Here is a 25,642-nt window from a genome sequence, read left to right as displayed (position 1 = left end):
GTTAAGGTAGTTACGGGAGGAAGACTATATGCTCGTTACTGGAAACTAGCTTTTATTTTTGCTGTCAGTTCGTGGTTTATCAGGTTTTCCGAATGCCTTCAAACATCCAATGGTCCTTTCTTTCTTTCTTCAATTTATATTTTGCTTTTCTTCTCTCGTGGAATCTCAACTAAAGCATCCAAAACAGATGGTCATCTACCCTCTGCTTAAAAACCTCCAATGAAGTAGAGTATACCACCTCCCAAGGGAGTCTGTTGCACTGTTGAGCAGCTCTTACTGTAGAAAGTTCTTCCTGATGTTTAGTCGGAATCTCCTTTCTTTCATTGCAGCCATTGGTTCAGGTCCTTGCCCCTGGTGTAGTAGCAGAAAACAAGCTTGCTCCATCTTCTATGTGATAGTCCTTTAGATATTTGTAGATGACTATCACATCTCCTCTCAGTCTCCTCTTTTCCGAGCTCCTTCAACTGTTCCTCATAAGGCTTGGTTCCCAGACCCTTGATCATATTGGTTGCCCTCTGCACAGCTTCCGGCTTATCAATATCCGTCTTAAATTGTGGCACCCAGAACTGGACCCAGTATTCCAGGTGTGGTCTGACCAAGACAGAATAGAGTGGCACTGTTACTTCCCTTGATTTGGACATTATACTTCTGTTGATGCAGCCTAGAAGAGCATTAGCTCTTTTTTTGCTACTGCGTCACACTGTTGACTTATATTCAGCTTGTGGCCCACTAAGACCCCTAGATCCTTTTCACCTGTACTATTGGCAAGCCAGTAGTTATATTTGTGCAGCTGGTTCTTGCCAGTAGTTCTCCCTGCCTAAGTGCAGAACCTTACATTTGTTGCTGTTGTCACCCATTCAGGCACAAACCAGATCCTGTACTGCTTAGCTTCAGCAAGGTGCTGGCTGTGTGTACCTTAAACTATACCCCTTTGCCTTAGTGGTATCACTACTATTACAAAGCTTTGAATGCAATGTAATTTTATTTCCACCTTGAGGGGATTTTGTGCATAAATTAATGCTATAAAGTAAATAAAATACTGAGTCATTTAGCTTCACAGGACTTTACAGGTAGACAGGACAACAGTAAAGTAGAATAAACTTGGCTCACATATAAACCCATTGTGTATATTCATTTAGACAATGAAATAGCTCTGAGACAATGCTCCGGGAGGAAGCAAACCAGCTAAATCCAAGCAAGGAAGTGTCAATCCAATTTCTATTGAAATTCCCCTTGACTGACTTTCTCATCATTGTGAACACTCAGTTAATTTAGTCTGTCCCCCTATGCTCTAAGACATAACCCAGAAGAGCGACCTTGAACTCTGATAAAATGGTGCTTCGAGGGAATGATTCATAAAACAAAACAGACTTAGTTTTTTAAATAACAACAATCACCACATACCACTACTTCAGCTGCCCGGGATCTTGAGCGTTCATTTGAAACATATATTGGTACACTCATTTGTGAAACTTGTGCTTTGAAAATAAAACCCTCAATTGTATTGCAGAGTCTAGTTCTGGGGTTGTTGAAACTTAACATGGTAATATGTCATGATTCAGCTTTTGTAAGCACTTCTCCAATTCGGGATATTTGGGGTAAGGCTCACCTGGTGCCTTCATTACTTATCTTTAAAGGTAAAGGGACCCTTGACCATTAGGTCCAGTCGTGACCGACTCTGGGGTTGCGCGCTCATCTCACATTATTGGCCGAGGGAGCCGGCGTACAGCTTCCAGGTCATGTGGCCAGCATGACAAAGCCGCTTCTGGCAAACCAGAGCTGCACATGGAAACGCCGTTTACCTTCCCGCTGTAGCGGTTCCTATTTATCTACTTGCATTTTGACATGCTTTCGTACGGCTAGGTTGGCAGGAGCTGGGACCAATCAACGGGAGCTCACCCCGTCACAGGGATTCGAACCGCCGACCTTGTGGTCAGCAAGCCCTAGGCTCAGTGGTTTAACCACAGCGCCACCTGGGTCCTACTTATCTTTAGGCACTGGCAAAAATGCTTCTCTGTAACCAAGCCTTTCGCTGATTAACACTCTGTCCTTTTAAATGTGTTGTGGGAAGGTGGTTTTTGGTTTGCTTTTGTTCTTGTTTTTATTGTGTATTTTGTGTTCTCATTTTGCATTTTTACAAAATGAGATCCCCTGTTATCTGCGGATGAAGGGCAGTATCCAGATTTAATAAATGATAATAATTGGCAAAAAAAACTTGCAGTCATACCTCGGTTTACGTACCCCTCGGTTTGAGTATTTTCAGTTTAAGTACTCCGCGGACCTGTCTGGAACGGATTAATCCACTTTCCATTACTTTCAATGGGAAAGTTCACTTCAGGTTAAGTACGCTTCAGGTTAAGTACAGACTTCCGGAACCAATTACACTCATACCTCGGGTTAAGTATGCTTCAGGTTGAGTACTCCACAGACCGTCTGGAACGGATTAATCCACTTTCTATTACTTTCAATGGGAAAGTTCGCTTCAGGTTAAGTACGCTTCAGGTTAAGTACAGACTTCCGGAACCAATTGTGTTTGTAAACTGAGGTACCACTGTATCATGAAAAGTTTGCTCCCAGATGTTTAAAAAACCTCAGAAATATAGTTGTGGAAATCATTATTATTATTTTTCACTTTCAATTCATTTCCAGTACAGGTTTCCCCCCACTTACATGGGGGTTATGTTCTGGGGCCCAGCACAAATAAGTGAAAATTGCATAAGTGGGGATCACCCTCTCAACACCCTTTAAGCTCCCTCTCTGCCACACTCTCTCCAATCCAGACCAAAAATACTGTATCCATAAATACCCACAATTAGAATTGTTGCTCTAGGGCTGGCTGGAGGCTGGAGGATGTGCTAGCACATGCATTCACAACTAGGTGGGGAGACTGAACAGCCGAAACAAAACCTCACTATGCCTTGTCTTTTTGGGGTTTCCCCCTCCCTCACTGCTGTCATGTTTGGGCTCCGGGGAGGGTCTCCTCGTGAACCAAGAGGACGCTCCAGCTCTTTCCCGCCTTTTCCAGGTTTGAATCAAATTGTTATTATTTATCTCCCAGCGTCACACGTATAGTCAGCCACACGCGAGTCAATCACACAGAAGAAGAGCATACTTAAGATTCCTTTGGGAGCTTTTGACTCATAAAGCCTGAGGAAGTGTGGGGTGGTCATGTGTAAACTGTAGGCGAAATGATTTGAAGTTATTCAAGAAGTGCTTTGTGTCAAATACAGTGAATTTATAAGGCAGTTTTAAAGCTTTCCTCTTTTCTTTCTTCTTTTCCTCCAGGGAATGATTTGTTTCTAGTTGCAGTTCATGAACTGGGACATGCTTTAGGTCTGGAGCATTCAAATGACCCTACTGCCATCATGGCTCCATTTTACCAGTACATGGAAACCGACAACTTCAAACTACCTAATGATGATTTGCAGGGAATCCAAAAGATATATGGTATGCTGGTTATTTCTTTAAAATATTTAAAAAATTCTAATGGGGATGGGTCACTTCCAAATATATATACACTGCTACAGTGTTGTGCACACTATGCGTCCATTGAAGGTTGCACATTTGGTTATGCACTCCTTGTGTGCACACTATCTGTTCCCTTCATTGAAGTGAATGGGGCAACCCACTTGTTTAAAAGCTCCATGTATGGGTAGGCAAACTAAGGCCCGGGGGCCGGATCTGGCCCAATCACCTTCTAAATCTGGCCAGTGGACGGTCTGGGAATCGGTGTGTTTCATGAGTAGAATGTGTCCTTTTATTAAAAATGCATCTCTGGGTTATTTGTGGGTCATAGGAATTCATTCATTATTATTTTTTTCAAAATATAGTCCAGTCCCCCACAAGGTCTGAGGGACAGTGGACTGGCCCCCTGCTGAAAAAGTTTGCTGACCCCTGTGTTAGAGCATGCTTAGAACTTTAAAAGGAGGGGTAGTTGTCTCTTAAACATTTCTGGGAATTACGTTACAATTTTGAGTTAGGCTTTGTAGCTTGAGGGTTGTGCTGAACAACTGAACAAATATGAACATGCAAACTACAATAGCTCTTTGTTCTTGTTGTTTGTATTCATTTCCTTGAAGGGGTTTTGATTCTGTGAGATAAAGCCAAGGGCTTTTACCAAACCACCATGTTTCAGATACTGTTAACAAATTGAACTGAAACCCACACTTAACAGGAACAATGTTCTTAAATATTTAACCAAGTAGTACAAATATTTTTTATTCAAGGAGAACTTAGACTTCTCTTAAAATTTTAATATTTCCTCTTTCCTTTGCCCTCCTCTTTCCTCTTTCTTCTGTCTTATTGCTTATATCTGCTCTAGTTGTCTTAGGACCATAGCAAGCTGACTTCCTCCAGGGCAAACCATTGGTTCAGTCTTCATTTGTTTTCAGCTCCTGGTCCTTCTTCACTCCAGCCATCCTTTCCATTTGATTGCTTCACTGAAGCACTTGCTTGCACTTAACTCACAGAATCACAAAATTGTGGAGTTGGAAGGGACCGTGAGGATTGTCTAGTCCAATCCCCTGCAGTGCAGGAATCTTTCACCTAACATGGGGCTCTAACTCACGACCCCAAGATTAAGAGAGTCATGCTCTACCAACTGGGCTCCTCTCTTGACTCATTCCAATATATCCTTACAGAAGTTCATCAAACAAAATTCCTTTTTCTTTTTTCTTTCACACCAGGCAAATTGAGTCCCTCTCTCCATTAAGTGATAGAAATGCCAGATCATGCCCCTAAAGATAAGCAAAACAAGTAGTATTTATTCTGAGCCGATACCACTGCTAAGGTAGTAAATCACCACAGCAACCCTTTTCAGGGTTGAGGTTTGCCCAAAGGCTTTCAAATATTCTGCATGATTCCCCGAATGCAATTTAGATCCATGCAGAGATAAATTCAGAAAAGACATATCATTAGAGGGGATGGGGATGGGCACATCATTTGGGTTTGCACTTCCCTCCCCACTCCAGGTACCAAAATGGTGTAGGATCAGCACGGCCATTTTTTAATTTGCCTTCCGACGTCTTTGATTTCTGTTCATTTATTCATTGTGGCTTCTTGTATTTTAAAGTTTGATTTAAACTTCTGTTTAAGACTTTTATTTGCACCATAATGTTTGCTGTTCCTTCTCCTTTCTCTCTCTTTTACTTTCTTTCTTTTCTGAGATGTGTGTGTGTGTGTGTGTTTTAGTTTGCAAGCCGCTTCAGGCAGAGAGGAATATTCACTTGCTCCTATGTGCCCTGTTGAACTGGGTGCAGTGCACTGGGTGCATTGATATAAGATAATATAGGAGCAGCATGGTAGATGTCACTCTGTTGCATATGTGTTATCATATCCAGGCTGTTCCACAGAGGAAATTAAATGGTTGGGTCTCTCCTGTGTGGTTAAGCAGAAGAAGATGTTTTCTATGACCTCACGAGTCTAGACAGAAGGGCCAGACAAGGTTATTTTCCCTTCATACTAAATACCAGTATCTAGCAGCTGTAAGCTGTACTTTGAAGACTTTCATTGCCCTTGGGAAGTTAAACATGACATCACTAGCAAATAGCATGTGGAAACTTTAGTTTGGATTTAGCATTTTTTTCCAACCAGATATTGTCTTCTGGAAGATACCTGATTCTGCTGCCACAGGGATAAAATCAACAATTGTCTTTATTTTACTATTTAGATTAAATATTGCTCACTGGTTCATTGGTTACCTTAGGTAAGAAGCTGTGGACTGAATCAGATAGCTGTTATGGAGGTTTTGTCAATAGGTATTTAGGGTTGTATTCAACAATGTCATACCCAGAGTGGACTTAAGGTGGGCTAGAACTCCCAGCATCCCTGGCCAGCAGAAGTAAGGAAGCCCAGGCCAAGGATCTCATACCATTGTATTTGTTTTAGTAGTTTAAAACTGTAAGCCACCTTTGGTCCCCCACCCCACGGCATGACACCATAACTACTAAGTGTCTTCTAGCAACCAGCACTCCAAACCTGGTGGTTTCATTTAACCAGGACAATCAAAAGATTATCCATGGATCTGTCAAATGAAATTCTCCAGTCCAGGTGTGGGGAACCTTTGACCCTCCAGATATTGCCCTCTCATCAACCCCAGGAAACATGGCCAATGGTCAGCAGTGATTGATGCTTTAGCTCAGGAATGTCTGGAGAGAAAAAGGTTCTCCACACCTGCTCTAACCCACAGGTTGTTGTCCTTAGCAAATAACTTGTGGCAGGAGAGTCCACAACTTAACTACATTTTGCATGAATTTTGCATGTTTTTGTCTTCCCTGAATCTACTGCCAGTCAATTTCAGTGGATGACCGCAAATTGTAGTGTTCTTTGAGAGGAAGAGAAATGCATATCTCCACTTATTTCACACCATGCCTACTTTTGTAAACCACAGTGATGGCTTCCTTGGCAGAGGAAACGGATGTTCAGTGAAACCTGCAGTCTAGAATGATGCAGTCCAAACACAAGTTTGCCATTAGATCCCAATTTTAATCAGGTACCAGCTGTTCAGAATCAGTTATACACAGGTTCTTCTTTGAGAACTTCTTGTCCAGGGAGAGTAGTGGTTGCCCGAAGTATAATTTGGCTTCAGTGAACAAGACAGTATAAAATAGCTGGAGCTATGGTAACTTACAGCAAATCAAAATAGCAAAACTTCAGTAATCCAAATTATGCACATTCAGCATGACCGGAATTATGCAAAGTTGATTAGATCTAATTAATTCAGTGTGAGTAGTCTGGCCTTGAAGCTAGCAACTAATTCCAATTTGTCCATTTCCCAATTTATAGTAAAGAAGGAAATACACTGGCAGCAGACATTTTTTGCTACCGTGTATTAAGACTTATCTCTGCTGCTAAGAAGTTTAGCAATCATTTTTTTAAAAAAAGAAAAATGGAAAAAGTTACCGGGCTGCAAGCTCTAATCAGCTACTCAAGTGTGATTAATTAACTTAAGCTTTAACTGCAGATTACTGTTTGAACATTTCCATCCCAATTAATTGGTAGGATTGGCGATAAAGGCTGTGGAACTCAGCCACACCATAGTTTTAAGGGCCACAAGCAATCCACTGTTGAGATATCAGCTCCCTTTATTCACCTGATTTTCTGTGTGTATTTTCTTGTTTCATGGGGGTTTAATTTGCAGCTGCTATGCAATTCAGCTCATGGCATCATCAACTGAACAATATGCAGTCTCCTAGACGTTAATCTGCTAGTATCATTTTTCCTCCCCAAAGGGCCACCTGACAAACTCCCGCCACCAACAAGACCTCTGCCAACAGTGCCCCCACATCGTTCTGTCCCTCCAGCAGATCCACGGAAGAATGACAGGCCTAAACCTCCACGGCCGCCCACAGGAGACAAGCCTTCTTACCCTGGAGCCAAGCCCAACATCTGCGATGGAAATTTTAACACTCTAGCCATTCTTCGCCGGGAAATGTTTGTTTTCAAGGTAGGAGGCCGCTCTTTTATTGTTAGATTAAGTGACAACATTTCTGCCTTTTCGAAAACCACCTCTCATTCATCATGCCTCTACTCCTGAGCTTTCTTGCTGCTCAAGAAAGAAACTAGAAAATAAACACCTGAATGGCTTAAATGTCTAACAGAGGAAAGGCTGGAGTCTTCTATTTTTGGGGAATGAATTAATGTCAGCAGAAAGTTGCAATGCTTCAAAATTTAATGGTAAGTAAATGCTGAATGCTGTGCAGAGATAAAAAGGCATAATTCAAGTCATGAATAGAAGCTAATAGGGATGATTTTGTTGGGAACTTAGCCACTTCCAGGCTCATTGCTGTTATTGTGTTTTCTTTACAAGAACCCTGTAATTTAACTTTATAATTAGATCAGTCCCTTTATAAAGGCTGCTTGTCATTGTGCTGTGGTTGTCTTGATACATTTTTTTCCCCCAGTGGAAGCCTGTGTTATAAGAGGCCCTTCACAGGTGTTGTGGGCTTTTTGTGCTGTTGCTGCTCTTTGGTTGGTTCAGTTGTCATATTGTTTGGAGATGCATCCATATGGTGACATCCTGTGGACTGGAAAGCCTTTTGGGCAGGCGTGGTGGAGCAAAGATTTCACTAATGATTCAAACACAACAAACCAAAGCAAATCTCATTACTGGAAAAGGATATCGATCTGGCACACCATCCTGTGATGTTGCCAAAATGTATCAGTCAGTTCGTTCAATGAGTTTTCTGAGGGATAGTGTTCTGCAAATTCTCCATATTAAGCACAGGAGCATAATCTATATTATTTAGCTGAAAAATCCCAGTGTGCCCACCTACCTAAAAAGGTTGGTGACCTCTTTTCTACAATGAATGTTGATATACTCCAGGAAGTATGGGAAGAGACTTTGTGTGAACAAAAGAAAGAAGAAAGAAAGAAAGGATCAGATGTATGAATGTTTGTCTCCTTCCTACTGACTGAAATTCTGTTCTCAATACCAATTCAATGCTACCCCTTGGAGGGGTAACTTTACATTGGCAGTGTTTCGTATTATACATCAAGTGGATTGATGGATTTGCATAGGTACTTTTCGCCATAATCCACAGCCAATGGTGATTCAACCCAGGTGATTCTGTCATTTTGCATAATATGTCATTGGACTCATTGAAATTTGTCATGGGAACTGGTCATGGAAGACCAGCATCTTCAACACAAAGGTTGAATGCAGCTTCAGTGAAAACATCTCAAGAGTTAAAGCATTTTGGAGTTGATTAAATTGAAATGCTTTAGGTAACTAAGCATTACATAATAGTGCCACTTAACAGAATGTACGTCATGGCTTCCTGTGGTTACTCCTTTTCACAAAATACATAACGTGTACGTAGGTGATTCTATATAATTTCATTTCAAGTATTCAGTTGAAAGCATAAAGAGCATATTTTCCTTTTTTAAATTGTGACTTACTTCTTTGATTCCCACTTCTAAGAGTTGCCCCAACTCTTTGAATCATCTCCTCAAACATTTGTGTGCTTTTCTTAGTAGGGCCTTGTGCCCATCCATCTTTGTGAATGAAGCGGAAAGGTTAAGGAAGAATCTCATTTTCTAAGTTGACATTAAGCAGGATATTAAAATACCTACCTCTTTGTTGCACCATCCATCTTATGAACAAAGGAACATGCCCTAATTTGTTTTACACACAGCTAAATTATTCAGTGCATCACTAATACTAATCTTGTTCCTTGCCTAAGCCTGTGACTTTAGACAAAGAGATCAATTGTAATTTCTATCCAGGTTCTATCTTTTAATTATAAAATAATAACAGTAGTTATTCAGGCAGACTAGTTTCATGTGACTGATTATGGTATACAGGTCTACTAAGAAGTAAGCCCCATTTAATTCAATGGAACTTTCTGTGTATGACCCCTGTTTCGCAGATTGCGTACAAACTCTAAGTTAAAAAACTGAAGTAGACCAAACCGAAACAGTATGATTACCTTGGATCACTGTCTCGCATGTTGTTATATTTTGCAAAGATAACAACAGATATATTTCGCCCGTGGAATTGGTCGACGTGTTGCCTCCTCTCTTTTTTTGGTATTTTACTCAAGTCTGCAACACAGGGGTTGTTTCATTAGTATGGCAGCTACAGCTGGCCATGATGTTTCATGCATTGGTTACCTTAAGACACTGTTGTGTGACCAGGCGCGACAGCCCCAGACCCCAGGGATCTTAAGAAAGGAATAAAGACTCCGACAATGTTATGGAATTAAAAATTAGGCCACAACTTTATTAAACTTCCAAATGTAGGAAGACCTTGGCTTAGGCCTTAGGTGTGTATCACTCCCAGCCCCCCAGCCAGGGGAACTGGGGCACATCAGAGTAAATGGGATATGTGGGTGCTCTGCGAGATCTAAGTGTAGCAGGCAGCCCAGCCCATATCCCCACATGCAGGGTAGTTCACTGACAACCTTTCGGTGTATGGCCAGTGACACCCATATATATAACCCTTTTAAGAGGGGGACCCTGGAATCGCCACCACAGTGGGGTGAGACACCAATCCCCCCATAGAGAAGAAAGATTAAAGGATTCCACCCAAGGCCATAACTGCCAAAGTTGTGGAGAATTGCTATGGGGAAGACAAAACCTGCCAATGCAGGAAAATTTCTTCCCGGTCCTTCAACAGCAACGAGTCAAAGACCGTAGCAGCGCCCGCTAAACAGGAAGAAAAAGTTAACCTGTAAACAAGAAAATATTAAACAGAGAAAATACAAGAAAATATAAAACAGAGGGAGGGTGAATCTCCAGAGCCGACTGCCAGGGTATTGTCGGCTCCACCGCCTATTATAAATGGGGCTGGCCCCACCTCCCAGCAAGAAACTTGATAACTGAGGCTGGGCGTGAACCTCCAGATAATACACTGAGAAGCAGGCCAGCCCCCATCTATTAATAAGTTCCCTAGGAACTGTAGCACCGTGCATGATCCCTCAAAGGGCACCCACATTATCAGGTGTGAGTGCTCATTATTTCAATGTGCTCTATGTCTGGGTACCCCTGGTCCTGGGCAGGAAGCTCCAGCTCCTTCAAGATACTAACAACAGTTAGACTGTTGTTGGGCCCCACACATAAAAAGTTTGCAGAAGCTGCTGATATGATACCGAGAAAAGTTCAAGATTCTCTTATTCATTTACAAGACTCTTAACATCCTGGCTCCAGGATACTTTAAGTGCCTGACTCCTTATATCCCCAATCGGTCACCGAGATCTTCAGAGGATGCCTCATGGCCCAGATGTATGGCTTGTATCCACCAGGAGCCATGTGTTCAGGTACTCTGGGCCCAACTCTGTGGAACCCCTGTTGAGATCAGAGAAGCCTCCTCACTCTTGAATGTGCAGTACCTAATGGAAAGTTTTATTTTTAATTTCAACAGGCATTTTAAGTATGTTTTCTGAACTTATGGATAACTGATTTTTTCTTATTGTAACTTTTTAAACCTTACCTTACCTTGCTTAGAGCAGGTGTGAGGAACCTTTGGACCTCCAGTTGTTGCTCAATTACAACTCCCACCAGCCCTAGCAAATATGGCCATGGATTGAGCTAAAGATTCCCCACACCTGGCTTACAGACTGAGGTGTGAAGCAGTATGTAAATGGTTGAGATGATAGATAGATAGGAGGAAAGAACAATAAATTGATACCATTGATTTAAAATACTGCATGGTATTCAGTTACCTGATAAATGGTCGTAATGCACAACTCTGGGGTGGTATTCAGACCTATTGAAATTGATGGTCCTAACTTACTCGGATTCATTAATTTCAGTGGTTCTACTCAGAGTAAAACTTGAATATCACCCATAGTTGTCTTTTTGTGCCTGTTCAGTTGTTATATACAATTCAACCATCTTTATATCCAGCATAGGTTCAAAGTAGTACAATGTATACATTTAGTACTATGCATTTGTTTTTATTTATTTAACAAAATGTTAAATGCTTGAGTGTAGTCTAACTTCTAAGTGGTTTGGCATGAAATCAAAACATGAGTGTTCCAAATTATCCTAGAGAAGGGCGGTGCTTGGTCATTATATGTGGATTATGCAGGAGAGCAGGTCAGTGGCTCCCTGCTTGGATTGGGGTGGGATGCTATACATTTTCTTCTTGGGTGGATTTAATTGTATCTAGGCTAGGCTACCCACTTCCCTTTTATTCCAACTTTGAAATCATCTGTTTCCCTGCTTCCCTCTTCGAGTACTGTTCAGTCTATTCATTTGTATCTCACCCTTCTTTCAATGTGCTTTTGGTGGTTTTCCATTTTACTTTGTGAAGTGATTTGACTGAGAAACAATAGCTTGTTCCAATGCCACTCAATACGTTTCATGGCTGAGTGGGATTTTGAAACCAGGTGTTGTAGTCACTTCAAAGTAGACACATTGAAATTAATAGACCTAAGTTAGTTTTGCTCATTATTTTCAATGGGTCTACTCTGAGCAGGACTCGCCTTGAATGCAGGCAGCCACAGGGCTCCTAGCAGATTAAACCTAATGTGCACACTGGCTTGCCTATAGAGTCCTGCTTTATTTTCCTCATAAAGAGTATTCTTTGGCTAGCGACAAAATATTTTGCAAAGAATTAACATGTGCTTCTTCAGCAATTCAAGCAAAATATGTTTTCTATCACTGCAGCTGTCAAGAAACATTGCAACGTCTTTCTTCCTGCAGCGTAAGACAGACCAAATTTGACTTTATTGCGGTGAAATGGTAGCTGTCGTCACCTCTGCCCATTAGTTTAGTCTGCACTATCTTTCATAGGAAACTCTGTGCATGTAATTAAAATTCCATTTTAGATTGAGCATTAACAGCAACAGCCCTATTAAACTGAATGGAAGGGGGTAGAGAGAGAAGGTCTCACTGCAAACAAGTGAAATGTGACATTAATTGGTTTTGATGAATATGCTGTTTCTCATTAGCAGATTAGTAATTTCACTATAAAGGGACTTGGGGATAGGAAATTAAAGATTAAGAATGGAGGATAAAGTGGCATTGAGGAGGGAAGGAGCAGCACTAGTATTTTATTATTATTGTTTCTAAAGTGATAGGTATTTATTTATCCCATACCTCTTTAAGATTGTTAATATAGCTGTCTTGTGATTGCTTGACTCTGTGAATGTCTGGCCTGTCAATAGCAGCCTGGGAAATTTCTACAGAAGTATGTTATTCAAATAAAAACTTGGGATTCCAGTAGTGGAGCAGTACATTTTACTGCTGAACTGTGTGGCAGTTAGAGAGAAGGTCAAAATTGCACAGAACGCTCACGTAAGCGGGTTTTACTTTTGAGCGATTGAAAGAAACAATTAGTAATCTTTTTTTAGAATAATGAACGCAAGAGTGAAATAGAATCAGCTGGACTTTCAGCGGGCAGTCATCTAATGCAGTCCTGAAAATTAAATATCATACCCCATTAATACAGATATAGTGGCTATATATAGTTTCCCGGAAACAAACCACAAATTGTCCCACAGATTATCAAACCATGGTTTATTTTATGAAAGCTTCCCCCCCATCACCTGCTCCCCTCAGACTGCCCAATATCTGGAGCACCTAATACTGACATCATCTCCTTAGCTGCTTGGACAAACAGGGCAGGGGAGGTTTCTTTGGGAATTCAGCCGAATGTTGTCTTCAACAGCCAAATAATACCTTGGAAATTCTCCCCACTTTCTAGCTCCACAATGGATAGCTAGACTGCCTAATCACCCCTTTTCACATGGAGTCAGTTTGTGGCATCAGTACAGTTGCGGAAAAAATACAGGAAGGACCGCACTGAAACACATCTGGAGTTCATTTGCGGCTCTCTTCCCCGCCCAGTTGTATCAGCTGTTGAAATGATGGACTCCATACAACACCAAAAGCACCAGGGGATTCCTCTTAAAGCAGAGATGGTCTCAACTGTTCAAGACCTACCACGATTCCTGCAGCCCTGCTGCTCTTCTGGAGTAGAGTTTCAGAGATTGTAGCAGCTGCTCAGTGGAGCAGAGCAGGGATATCCAACCAGTAGACTGCGAGCCACCGTGTGATCCCTGGCTGATCCTGGTAGATCACGGGATGCTTACCGTGTAGAAAAAGTTACAGGGAAAAAACTGAAAGACTCTGTGCAATCCTCCTCCCAAAAAGCTCAACAACTGTGGGTACTACCCTCCTAAAAAAAAAGCTCAATAACTCTGGGCAATCCACCCACCCCAAGCACGCTCCTCCTCCCTCCAATGACAATGGGTAGATCACTGCCAGTTTGTTTTTTTTTATACTGGGAGTAGATCACAGTCTCTTGGGAGTTGGACATGCCTGGAGCATAGCTGCCAAGTTATCCCTTTTTTTAAGGGATATTCCCTTATGCTGAATAGGCTTCCTCATGAGAAAAGGGAAAACTTGGCAGCTATGGCCTGGAGTAGAGGACAATGTCGGAGGGAAAGCTAGTGCTGACACTGCCAATAGGTCAGTGGAAGATGACAGAGGTGGGAAGTCATCTGAAGGCAGCCCTGTTTAGGAAAGCTTTTAATGTTTGACAGACTATTGTATTTTAATATTTTGTTGGAAGCCGCCCAGAGTGGCTGGGGAAACCCAGCCAGATAGGCGGGGTATTAATAATAATAATAATAATAATAATAATAATAATAATAATAATAATAATAAATATGCATGTGATTTGAAAGCAGTGATTGAAAATGGCTACAGATGATAGTTCTTAGTTTGGGGTGAAATTCTGGTTACCATTAACCATGATTAATGCAATAGAGAGACAAGGCAAAGTGCAGTAGGATGTGGAAATTTGAGGGACTGTGCTAAGAGATTTCAACCTGCACCTCGTTCCGAGTCCCTTAATCATGAGATACAACAGATCTACTATTTGCTTTTGAAACTGGAGATATTTTTGTTGCACAAAGATTTTGTATCTTAAACCTAATCTTCTTTTCAGTTGTTTTTATGCTACGTTTCCAGATCGCATTGAGACTCATGTGAAAGGCGATTCAGAAATTAATAAAAATAATAGACAGCTTTACAGAAATCCATTTTGATTCCTTTAACAGCGGCTACATGCATAGACACATGTCAAGCAAAGGTCAAAAGGTTAGCTGATGTTTTATTTGAAGGTGGTGCTTCTGCACCCCCAAAGGTCTGTGCAATTAGTCAAACAAAATCGCTCTTAGTATAGATCAAATGTAGATCTCATAGAAAATATTCTATATTCTTAGGAATCAGCTTGCTTAAGGGCCCTAGAGGAAAGGTTGCTTTCAAATCTGTTCACTGCATGAACTGATTAAAAATATTCTGTTGGCGGGAGAACAAAAAAAGTGCATAATTGACAAAAATAATTACAAATATTCACAGCAAGGAATAATCTAAAATTACACTGAGACGTTTCTTCAGGTTTTTTTTTACCACAAACAAGTGTTATCTTGTAGTATTAACAATACATTATAATGGAACCAAGGGGAATAATTGCAAGAGCACGTCAAGCACAAGGCTTAATTAAATTTTCTTGTTACTACAAAACGATAGCCTCTCAACTAATTTAGGTAGACGTTTTGAGAAGCAATTGGAATTGCCTCTGGAAGCACACTAGTAAGTGTAAGTAACAGTAACACTTCAGGGTTTTTACACCCTTGTTCTCTTGACTTTTCCACTCAATATATGAGACCCTAATACTAAACACATTGATTAGAGAGGAAGCCATTGTGGTTGATTCAGAAGCTGCATTTGCAGTCATGATATCTGGCTGCTTCTTATTGAATGGTTCAACCCAATCATGCAGGGAGTTGGAGAATCTGCAAGACAACCCCAGAGACCACCAGGAATAAGGTCTGAACTAAAGTTCTCAACGGAGAACTTTCTGCTCAACATTCAATGGATTTATTTATTTTTTGCAAAACTGTGGTGGGGATATTCTTTTTAGGAAGCAGCGAAATCATAATAATTAAGATTCAGCAGGCTTTCCCTAGGCAGCAGCAGAAACTGACAACCTATTATATTTTGCTGTTTTCTCTGGTAGTGGCAACAACATAACTTTCCTCTGTAAAAAAGCTCTGTTCCAAGAGTTTTGGGGGGTGGGGTGGAGTGGGGGTGGCAACACCTCCTAGCAACCACTCCTATTTCCACCATAGCTGCCAAGTTCTGGCCTGAGAAATAAGGGACTGGACCGGAAGTAGCGGACCGGAAGTAGCACTGCCGCCATTTTGGAACTGGGCGGAGCATGCTCAGAAGCGACTTCTGATGCTGTTCTGCCCTGTTCCAAAATGGCCACCACACCAGAAGTCACACTGCAGCCATTTTGGAACTGGGCAAAGCAGCATCAAAAGTCGCTTCTGAGCATGCTCTGCCCAGTTCCGAAATGGCCGCCGCGACAGAATAAACCGGGAAAAAACAAAAAAAAATCATTTTTTCGGCTGGGGACAGCTGGAAAAACGGGGGTTTCCCAGGGAATATGGGAGACTTGGCAGCTATGATTTCCACAAATGCTGTGGTACGAAGCTAAATCATTCTGGTGGAGAAAATGGTAGCTAGCGGCTGCAGAGAAGATGTTCACTGACACTAAGGCAGCAGTCCTATTCTACCCCTTCGAAAAACCAATAAAAAAGATGCAGAACCGCTGCTGTCAGTGACACTGAACCTCAAGAAATTTTGCTCCCACTCTGAAAAAATCACACACTCCACCCCTTTATTGAATCTCTCGCTAAACGGTAGGCATCCATTCCTTACTCTGTAATTTTGGAGACCATTTACTTTCAAGAAGATTGGGGTCTATAAGAGTTTCCTCAGTGCCTACACTAGAACATGAGTTACATCTTACCATTCCTTATTGCACATTTCGAAATTTCTTGAAATCCCAGTCCTTCCCAAATTGATTTATTCCTTGTTTTCCTTGTCTTACCATGTCACATCCACACCGTGGAATGAAAGCACATGCCCCCCCCCCAAAGAATCCTGGGAACTCTAGCTCATCACCCACAGGGCTACAATTTCCAGCATCCTTAACAAACTACAGTTCCCAGGATTTATTTATTTTTTTGGTGGTGGTGGGGAGCCATATGCTTTCAGTGCATGGTGCGGATGTGACTATAGTGTCCATGTAAACTTCTGCTTCTAAATAAGGTATAATTAATTCTGCATAATTTGCCCTTGATCACAGTTGCATTTAATTTTGAGTTTTAGCTAGCACTATTTTCTGTGCAATGTGTGATGCTGTTTAGGTTTTGTTTTTGTGGGCTGGCAGGGAAGGGAGCAAAGCACATAATGGCCCTTGACCACTGTTAGTCTTCATTTAGTTGTTGTGCTTGTCTTGTTGCATTTGGAAATATTGCAAGCCTCAGACAATTCCTTCAGAACAGCATCTTTAATGGAGTTGCTTTCACTCCCTTGGGAACACTTCTCTAGTTTCAGTTGCCTTTACATCTGAATAATACATATGGGCATGTACATATTTCTCGAAATAGTATAACACAATAATATGTTCAGCTGCAGAGGTATTATCCCTATTTATGTTAATTAATCATGCTTATTCAAAGATGGGAGAGGACTTTTGAATGAAAAAATAATTTATTAGAGTACCCCTTACATAATTTGTAGCAAATGTTCCTATAACTGGATTTTTCCCCCTTTCTTTTTAAAGCTTGTAATGATCATAGAAGATTAACACAATTTTACAAAACATAAGCTTGATTAATTGCAGAAGATATAAAAAGCATAGTTCATAACATCCCATCACGCTTGGCTGGAAGTGAAACCCTCCTCTTGGAATTGAGTTAATCCCACACTCTGTTTTCTATGTCTTTGTATGTGAGCTGTATATTTGCGTGCCGAGGCCCCAAGAGGACCCCCCAATAACTTACACAGACACCATAATTTTTGTTAAGGTTTTTGGCATTAAAATTTGGCCACAACTTTTTAATTAAAATACAATCAAAATGTGAGTGGTTGCTTAGTTATTGGTTCCCAGCCATCTGTCTCCCGCTTGGGACAGATCTGACTCCCTCTAGCCTAGTAGGGGAGTCAGTAAGTAAGCACCCCCTGAGAGAGGACGGGGCAGGGGGCACAAGCCCTTCTTTGTCCTCTCCCCAGATGCTCCCCGAGGCTCATGCGTGGTCCTGACCCCTAGCGGGGATAAACAGACAAACATGTGGAGCCCCAGGATTCCTTTAACGGAATACTTCTATATGGCAACAGCAATCACATGAGGGTCAGGCCCAGCCAAAATCTGTACCCCTCGACCAATTTATTTGAACCAATGACTAGCCGCAACCTTACAAGTTGTGACTAATTGCAGCATGGTAGGCAAAAACCACCTGACAACAGCCAATCAGCCAAGTGGCAAAATTCCTACCAGGCCCCTGAATACAGGCGACCCCTAGACAGGCACTGCAAGGTCAAAGCAAAGGGGCCTAAAGAAAGCGGAGGGTGGGCGGGAGATTCGAAGCGAGCAGCACAGAGATAGCACAAACTGCTCCTTCGGTCCAAATATCTGAAGAATTGCACACTCCCATGCCTATTTGCTAAGCTAACTTTTCTTTGTGTTCCATTTTTAGGAGAAATACATTACTTATGTAGATAATCATGGACCTTTTCTGTGGTGGGATGGATGAAATAGTATTATCGCTGAAACTTGATATTTGTGCTGCTGATTAGTATGGCCATAGCCCAGACTTTGGTAACCCAAAGCTAAGGTAGACAATTACCTAGATGACCTTCATGAATGAAGAAGAGAAGAAGAAGAGTTTGGATTTGATATCCCGCTTGATCACTACCCTAACGGGTCTCAAAGCGGCTAACATTCTCCTTTCCCTTCCTCCCCCACAACAAACACTCTGTGAGGTGAGTGAGGCTGAGAGACTTCAAAGAAGTGTGACTAGCCCAAGGTCACGCTGCAGCTGTATGTGGAGGAGCGGAGACGCGAACCCGGTTCACCAGTAGTCTTGTAGTCTACTGCTCTTAACCACTATACCACACTGATATACAGAGTTGCATTTCCTGGAATGCCATCCATAGATTATTACTCCCTTAGTTTTGAATTAAGATATTTTAAAACAGTTGTCAGAAAATGAAAATCTTTTTATTGAATTATGGCTTTTTATCCACACCAGCATTGAGAAGGAGTATCAGGCTGGGCAATCAGGTCCTTACAAATAAACAATATTGCTATACAGTGGTACCTTGATTTATAACCATAATTTGTTCCGGAGATCCGGTTGTAAACTAAAAGAGGTTGTAACCCAAGGTACACTTTCGCCAATGGGGCCTCCCCCCCCAAAATGGGTTGTAATCCAAAAAGAAAAAAGGTTGTAATAAAAAAATGGGTTGTAATTCCAAAAAAAGGGACACACACTTCCGGGTTTGGCGTGGTTGTAATCCAAAACGGTTTCAAACCAAGGTACCACTGTATCTCACATACTTAAGTGTTATGGACAGTCCAATGGACAGTCCAAGCTCTGAAACCACTAGCTGTGCTGTACATTGTTAGGCCATTGATGGGAAGTAATTCCAGCCATGTGTTCTCACATTATTGATGACCTCCTTGGGATGTTGGTTCTCCATTATTTCTTATTACTTGGTCATATATTCCATGCCATGATAATCAATGTTATCTAGGCTATTTGAGTAAGTCTTGTTGAACTTAATGGAATTTACTTCTGACATACAGCAGTGGATTATTGTATTCACTGTCCATAAGCATCGGTATAGAAGTCTGTCTTCAGTTTAGGTTAGGTAAAGGTAAAGGGACCCCTGACCATTAGGTCCAGTTGTGACCGACTCTGGGGTTGCGGCGCTCATCTCGCTTTATTGGCCGAGGGAGCCGGCGTACAGCTTCCAGGTCATGTGGCCAGCATGACAAAGCCACTTCTGGCGAACCAGAGCAGCACACAGAAATGCTGTTTACCTTCCCGCTGTAGCAGTACCTATTTATCTACTTGCACTTTGACGTGCTTTCGACTGCTAGGTTGGCAGGAGCTGGGACTTAGCAACGGGAGCTCATCCCACCACAGGGATTCAAACCGCCAACCCTCTGATCGGCAAGCCCTAGGCTCTGTGGTTTAACCCACAGCACCACCCGCGTCCCTTCAGTTTAGGTTACATGGGCTCAAAGTTTTTATTGTGAATTTGTAAGATTTTGAAGTTTCATGGAGTAAGGACCAGTTTTTTATTCATTACTTTATAAATAACACATATACAAACAGGTAATAAAAATTACACTTTCCCATTTTTAAAAAGTCTGTGAAAAGCTGTTGTTGTAGTTGATGATGATGATGATGATGATGATATACTGACCAGCTATGTAGAAAAAAATGAATAATGATTTCATATTGAAAATACTGCAAAAATAACACTGATTAACTGGAAGCATAGCAGGTGTCTGATTGTATGATTGCATGATAGTTCCTATTTAGTTTCCATATCTATATTATCAGCATGACTAATCCTCAAGTACGTAACTATATTGAATATGTATTCTTAGAAAAATAGAAGTACACAAGCATTTTTAACAGATTGGTGCTACTGAATTGCAATTTTGTTTCTTTTGCATGAAAATGGATATTTTTAGAGGGCCTGAGCCTCTAAATCCAAGACTTAAAAATTCAGTTCTTTAATGAAATGTGCTGAGTTTTTTCATACTGGGGTTCCAACAAACTTGCAGGACACAAATTTAGAAACAGGGAACCCAAGATTAGATTATTGGTGGGAAATAAGAGAGAGTGGGGCTCAGTGTAGGAGAGAAATAAAATGAAATTATGAACATTAAAGGCTTCTTATCTTTGGAAATAAAAAGGAAATGAAAAAGCTGGGTCTGTAACGTGGCAAGAGGTGGAAAAAAGTAGGTACAGCAGGTAGAAGAGGGAATAATAGGACATGCCACTTTGTGCTGAAAAGAGAGAAAGTTTCAGGATTTGTTTGTTTTAGTTTATTCATACTTAAACAATATTAATGATTACAAATCACAAATATATAAAAATATGTGGGTCAAGAGTATAAATCATCAAATTAGGGGGGGAACCACATTACAACCCCGCCCTCCAAAATATTACTTTATAGAAAAGCAGATCTTAGTACTGATCTCAAAATTGTGCACACCTTTCCAAAATTCAATAAAGACATCACTCAAATCACAGATCTTTGGTTTCTGTTCCATTCAATCTCAGTCAGGCAATTTCATTCATTATGATAACTGCAAAACCACAGTCGTCTTTGTAGTTGTGGTCTTGGTATTCTTGAGACGTCCCTGTTTGGGGGCTATGACTAGTTCAGTTGCTGCATCTAACTGTTACATGTTATACGACATACTCGGGGTATATTTAAATCTTTAACTTTAGTTAAATTCCAACAGCATTGGTTTTTTTGTTCCAATGTTAATGCATAGCCAGTCACCCTCTAGATGTCCCTTTTAATTTGAATCTGAAAGGTCTGAATACTCAGGCAAGATCATCACCTATGTAATTCGTCTGCTGGCACTAAGCCACAGTTCTGGCACTTTCTCGCATCTTCTTTTCCCTGTCCTCTCTCCCCTATGAGCTTAGAAGGGGAGAGGTGAGATCTATTGTCATCATGCTGTTCATTTCCTTCCCCCAGCAACTGGAAGGGGATTTCAAAACATTGATTGATTGATTGATTGATTGATTCAAAACATGATGATGCTATGTCATGAATGTTACACGAGGGAGAGGGGAAAGAGACGTGGTGGGACAACTGCTTCTGGTGCTGGGCACAGCTTGGTTGTAATGTGTAGCCCCAGCCTCAAGGGGGAGCACCCCATGCTCCTGGCTTTAGGATGCAGCATGCAATCTGGACCACAGGAAGCATCCTAGAAAAAGGCAGAGGCTTCATTCTCCAGGACACTTTAGGACAGCCTTTCTCAACCTTGGGTCTCCAGGTGCAGTTGGACTACAACTCCCACCATCCCTGACCACTGGCCCTGCTTCTAGGGATGATGGGAGTTGTAATGCAACAGTATCTGTGGACTCCAGGATGGGAAAGGGTGCTTTAGGAGGAGGTAGCCTGTTCATGATGTCAGCTATGGGAGTTGTTTAGTCTGCACAGAATGATGTGTCTGCAGGGTAGGAATTGGACCTGCTGAAAAAGTGCAGCTGATCCCCTAAATGGACTTGTATTGAATGAAAACAGGTGCAGAATGGTCTTTATCCCCTCCCAGCTTGACTCCTGTTGTGTTGGGTCATGCTTCTAATGAACTAAGGGGCAGTGGTTCATGACAACTGCAGGCAGGTAGAAAAGCTGTACCTGCAGTTATCAAATGAATGGTGTAATGTGTGCGTTCCCCATTGCCGTCCACTTCTTGAATCACTTACATTTACACCCTATTTAATTCGAAATGACTTCGACCATTTCACTGCTTTAAAGATCCAATTGGCTTTGTGAGATTGCAGCAAAAGAGCTAATGTTCTTGACTCAGGTTCCTATAAAAAAACAAGCAATAGAAATTTCAAAGACCTACTAAAGCTGTAGCTAGTAGAGTTGGCATTTTGGAGCCTGATTCTGAATACAAAGGAGAGTCCTTGACTTAATCTTCAATATTATTTCCTTTTATATGTCCCCCCCTCTATTTTATAGCCAAATAATACAGTCTGATGCCCCCAACTCATATCAGATTGGAGTGTTTGTGGGATTGTACCAGTGCCAGCAACCAGGCTGGGAATCAGTGCAGCCACCATTATTTATATTGGCTTTTAACAAGACAGATGTAATAAAGATAATTTAGTTGGGGTTCTGCAGAGGTGCTCTGAATAAAACTGTACTGATTGTTCACAGAAGAAGATTTTGGCATCACCAAATACATTTTTGGAGTCCCTGGAGTCCTTTGGAAGACCCCTTGCAAGCTTACTTTTTAAAAAGCTGTTTGCATTGAGAATCGCATTATGAATGTAATTATGTTATAATAAAAATAATAATAATAATAATAATAATAATAATAATAATAATAATAATAATAATAATTTATCATTTATACCCCGCCCATCTGGCTGGGTTTCCCCAGCCACTCTGGGCGGCTTCCAACAAAAAAATAAAACACAGTAATCTATTAAACATTAAAAGCCTCCCTGAACAGGGCTGCCTTCAGATGTCTTCTAAAAGTCTGGTAGTTGTTTTCGTCTTTGACATCTGTCGGGAGGACGTTCCACAGGGCAGGCGCCACCACCGAGAAGGCCCTCTGCCTAGTTCCCTGCAACTTGGCTTCTCACAACGAGGGAACCGCCAGAAGGCCCTCGGTGCTGGACCTCAGTGTCCGGGCAGAATGATGGAGGTGGAGACGCTCCTTCAGGTATACTGGACCGAGGCCATTTAGGGCTTTAAAGGTCAGCACCAACACTTTGAATTGTGCTCGGAAACGTACTGGGAGCCAATGTAGATCTTTCAAGACCGGTGTTATGTGGTCTCGGAGGTCAAATAATCTATTAGATTTAGCACTTTGAAAACAAACATGGCCAATTCAGAGCACGGGACATTGTCTTCATTCTGGGTGTCCATCACTCTGGATGGTCACTGCTATTGCCCAGATAACTGGGACATAAAGAAGAGCAAAGCCGCACGGCGCCCCCCTGCCGGCCCGGCACCACCCAGCCTACCCCTAGAGCCGGCACTGGCTGTGTTTGCAGGCAATGAAAACAGGCCTTCACCTTGGGTGAAGAAGATTGCAAAATCGGGGGTTTGGTGCAGCTCAGACTTAACTTCAAGCCTGCTTCATTCTGCACTGACTCCCAGCTCGTATAATGCTCTCTCCAGGGATGCTCACCTGACTCCCTCATTATATATCCTTAGATGCTAGGCAAAAACATTCATTCCAGGCCCTAAACAACCTATAGCTTTCTAAATGGGGGTAGGAGGTATTGTTTTGGTTTGTTATTATGGTATGCATTTTTGTGTTTTTGTTTTTTAAACCACCCTGTGATCTTTGGACTGAGGTTTGTATATAGTAGTAGTAGTAGTAGTAGTAGTAGTACCTATAGTAGTAGTAGTAGAATTCATCATGCGAACGGCTGGACTGGATGAATCCCAAGCCGGAATTAAGATAGCCGGAAGAAATATCAACAACCTCAGATATGCTGATGACACAACCTTGATGGCAGAAAGTGAGGAGGAACCTTTTAATGAGGGTGAAAGAGGAGAGCGCAAAATATGGTCTGAAGCTCAACATCAAAAAAAACCTAAGATCATGGCCACTGGTCCCATCACCTCCTGGCAAATAGAAGGGGAAGAAATGGAGGCAGTGAGAGGTTTTACTTTCCTGGGCTCCTTGATCACTGCAGATGTTGACAGCAGTCACGAAATTAAAAGAAGCCTGCTTCTTGGGAGAAAAGCAATGACAAACCTAGACAGCATCTTAAAAAACAGAGACATCACCTTGCCAACAAAGGTCCGTATAGTTAAAGCAATGGTGTTCCCAGTAGTGATGTATGGAAGTGAGAGCTGGACCATACAGAAGGCTGATCGCCGAAGAATTGATGCTTTTAAATTATGGTGCTGGAGGAGACTCTTGAGAGTCCCATGGACTGCAAGAAGATCAAACCTATCCATTCTGAAGGAAATCAGCCCTGAGTGCTCACTGGAAGGACCGATCGTGAAGCTGAGGCTCCAATACTTTGGCCACCTCATGAGAAGAGAAGACTCCCTGGAAAAGACCCTGATGTTGGGAAAGATTGCGGGCACAAGGAGAAGGGGATGACAGAGGACGAAATGGTTGGACAGTGTTCTCGAAGCTACGAACATGAGTTTGACCAAACTGCGGGAGGCAGTGGAAGACAGGAGTGCCTGGCGTGCTCTGGTCCATGAGGTCATGAAGAGTCGGACACGACTAAACGACTAAACAACAACAGTAGTACCTTTGCTGTCAGATAGCCCAACAACTTGAAGACACTCCTTCAATCCTTCAGCTCCCTGCTGGCTCCATACTTTGCTACTCCTGGGCCTTCCATCTATTACTGACTCCTCTTCTACCTCCAACTGAGGTATGCTAACAAGACCCTGCCAGCCAGTTGCCAGAGGCTTATCAGAGGTTAGGAGGCGATAGTTGGGTGGAGGGAGCAGCAGAGGTGGCAAATGACAGGTCCAGCAGAGAAGGGCAAAACCGAAGGGCTTCAGCTAGCCTTTGTTTGCTGGTCCTTCATCAGGTTTGAAGACAGACTTGGGACACAGTCTTATGGAACACAGTCTTAGATTACTGTGATGTTATCTCATGCGTCTCCAGTCTTCGGAGCCTTTTGGCTTCTAGCATTAAAGCAAAGGTGGCATAACTCTTTCCTGAAAATAAGTGTTCAGAGTGATGATTATTCTTGTGGACAGGAAAACCACCCAGCTCTGACCCACTTACCAAGCCTAGGTTGCTATAGCTTTATGACATAAGCAGCTTTTTATTCCACTGTAGCGAAAGCAGAATACAAACATTCTAAGGTGCTGGTTTATAAGAAAGGAGGAAATAATTGGTAGGTGTTCCTGGTTGTCTATGAGAGGTGTGGACAAATAGGCTAAACATGCTGACAAGTTAATATTTGGAATTGGTTATGATATGTCAGCCAAAATGTAACTCATTTCGCTAAGAGACATCTTTTCTGTGTGCAGGTATTCCCTTGTTTTTCCATTCCCCTGATCTTACGTGGCCTATTTTGCAAATCATACAGAAGCGTGGTTGTTCTAAGCAGGTATTCAGTTCAAACTAATAAAATGTCGCATTTGGCTGAATATGTAAGAGTTGCAGGGTCTAATGGCTGGGATAAAGGACACTGGAGTGGAGGCAGTGATGGTTGTAATATACACTGAGCTGCTGAATTCGTTCTGGCCTTGGGGAAGTCATTTAATTTCTTTTCACTCCCATCAAGCTCCGACAGAAAAATGAATTTTAAAAACCCACAACAAAACCAAAAAGGAAAGAGGTCTACTGAAAATCAGGTACTGCCCCTGAGCACAGCTTTCCTATCTAAACTTATTTTAAATTACTGTTGTTTAGGAAAGTGTCCTAGAACTTGGTAGCTAGCACAGATGCTGCCATTGCTGTGGTCTTTAGACAAAATGGGGAGATGTAGTACAAGGTGGTGAAATGTCAAAATAAGTCTGGTTTCCCTCATTCAGTGCAAGATTGATTATTTGACCTGCATATTTATTTAATTAAATGCTGTTAAATGTTTGATTGAAATACTGGTGCGAATAAAGCTTTTGTTTATGTTTTTGA

The 25,642-nt window shown here is 41.8% G+C and overlaps 1 protein-coding gene across 1 annotated transcript in view; it reads left to right on the top strand.

The window, feature by feature from the left end:
• Positions 1-25,642, top strand: part of MMP16 (matrix metallopeptidase 16) — a 181,452-nt gene that overhangs the window by 110,447 nt on the left and 45,363 nt on the right. Inside the window, exons 5-6 of the mRNA XM_035125050.3 lie at positions 3,286-3,447; positions 7,230-7,444. Of these exons, the coding sequence (XP_034980941.1) occupies positions 3,286-3,447; positions 7,230-7,444 (377 nt within the window). The remainder of the gene's footprint in view (positions 1-3,285; positions 3,448-7,229; positions 7,445-25,642) is intronic.

Source organism: Zootoca vivipara, chromosome 8, assembly GCF_965207765.1.
Source record: "Zootoca vivipara chromosome 8, rZooViv2.hap1.1, whole genome shotgun sequence".
In the NCBI taxonomy this organism is placed as follows: Eukaryota; Metazoa; Chordata; class Lepidosauria; order Squamata; family Lacertidae; genus Zootoca; species Zootoca vivipara.
Note: the sequence above shows the minus strand (reverse complement) of the source record. Positions and strands in the feature narration are given on the sequence as shown.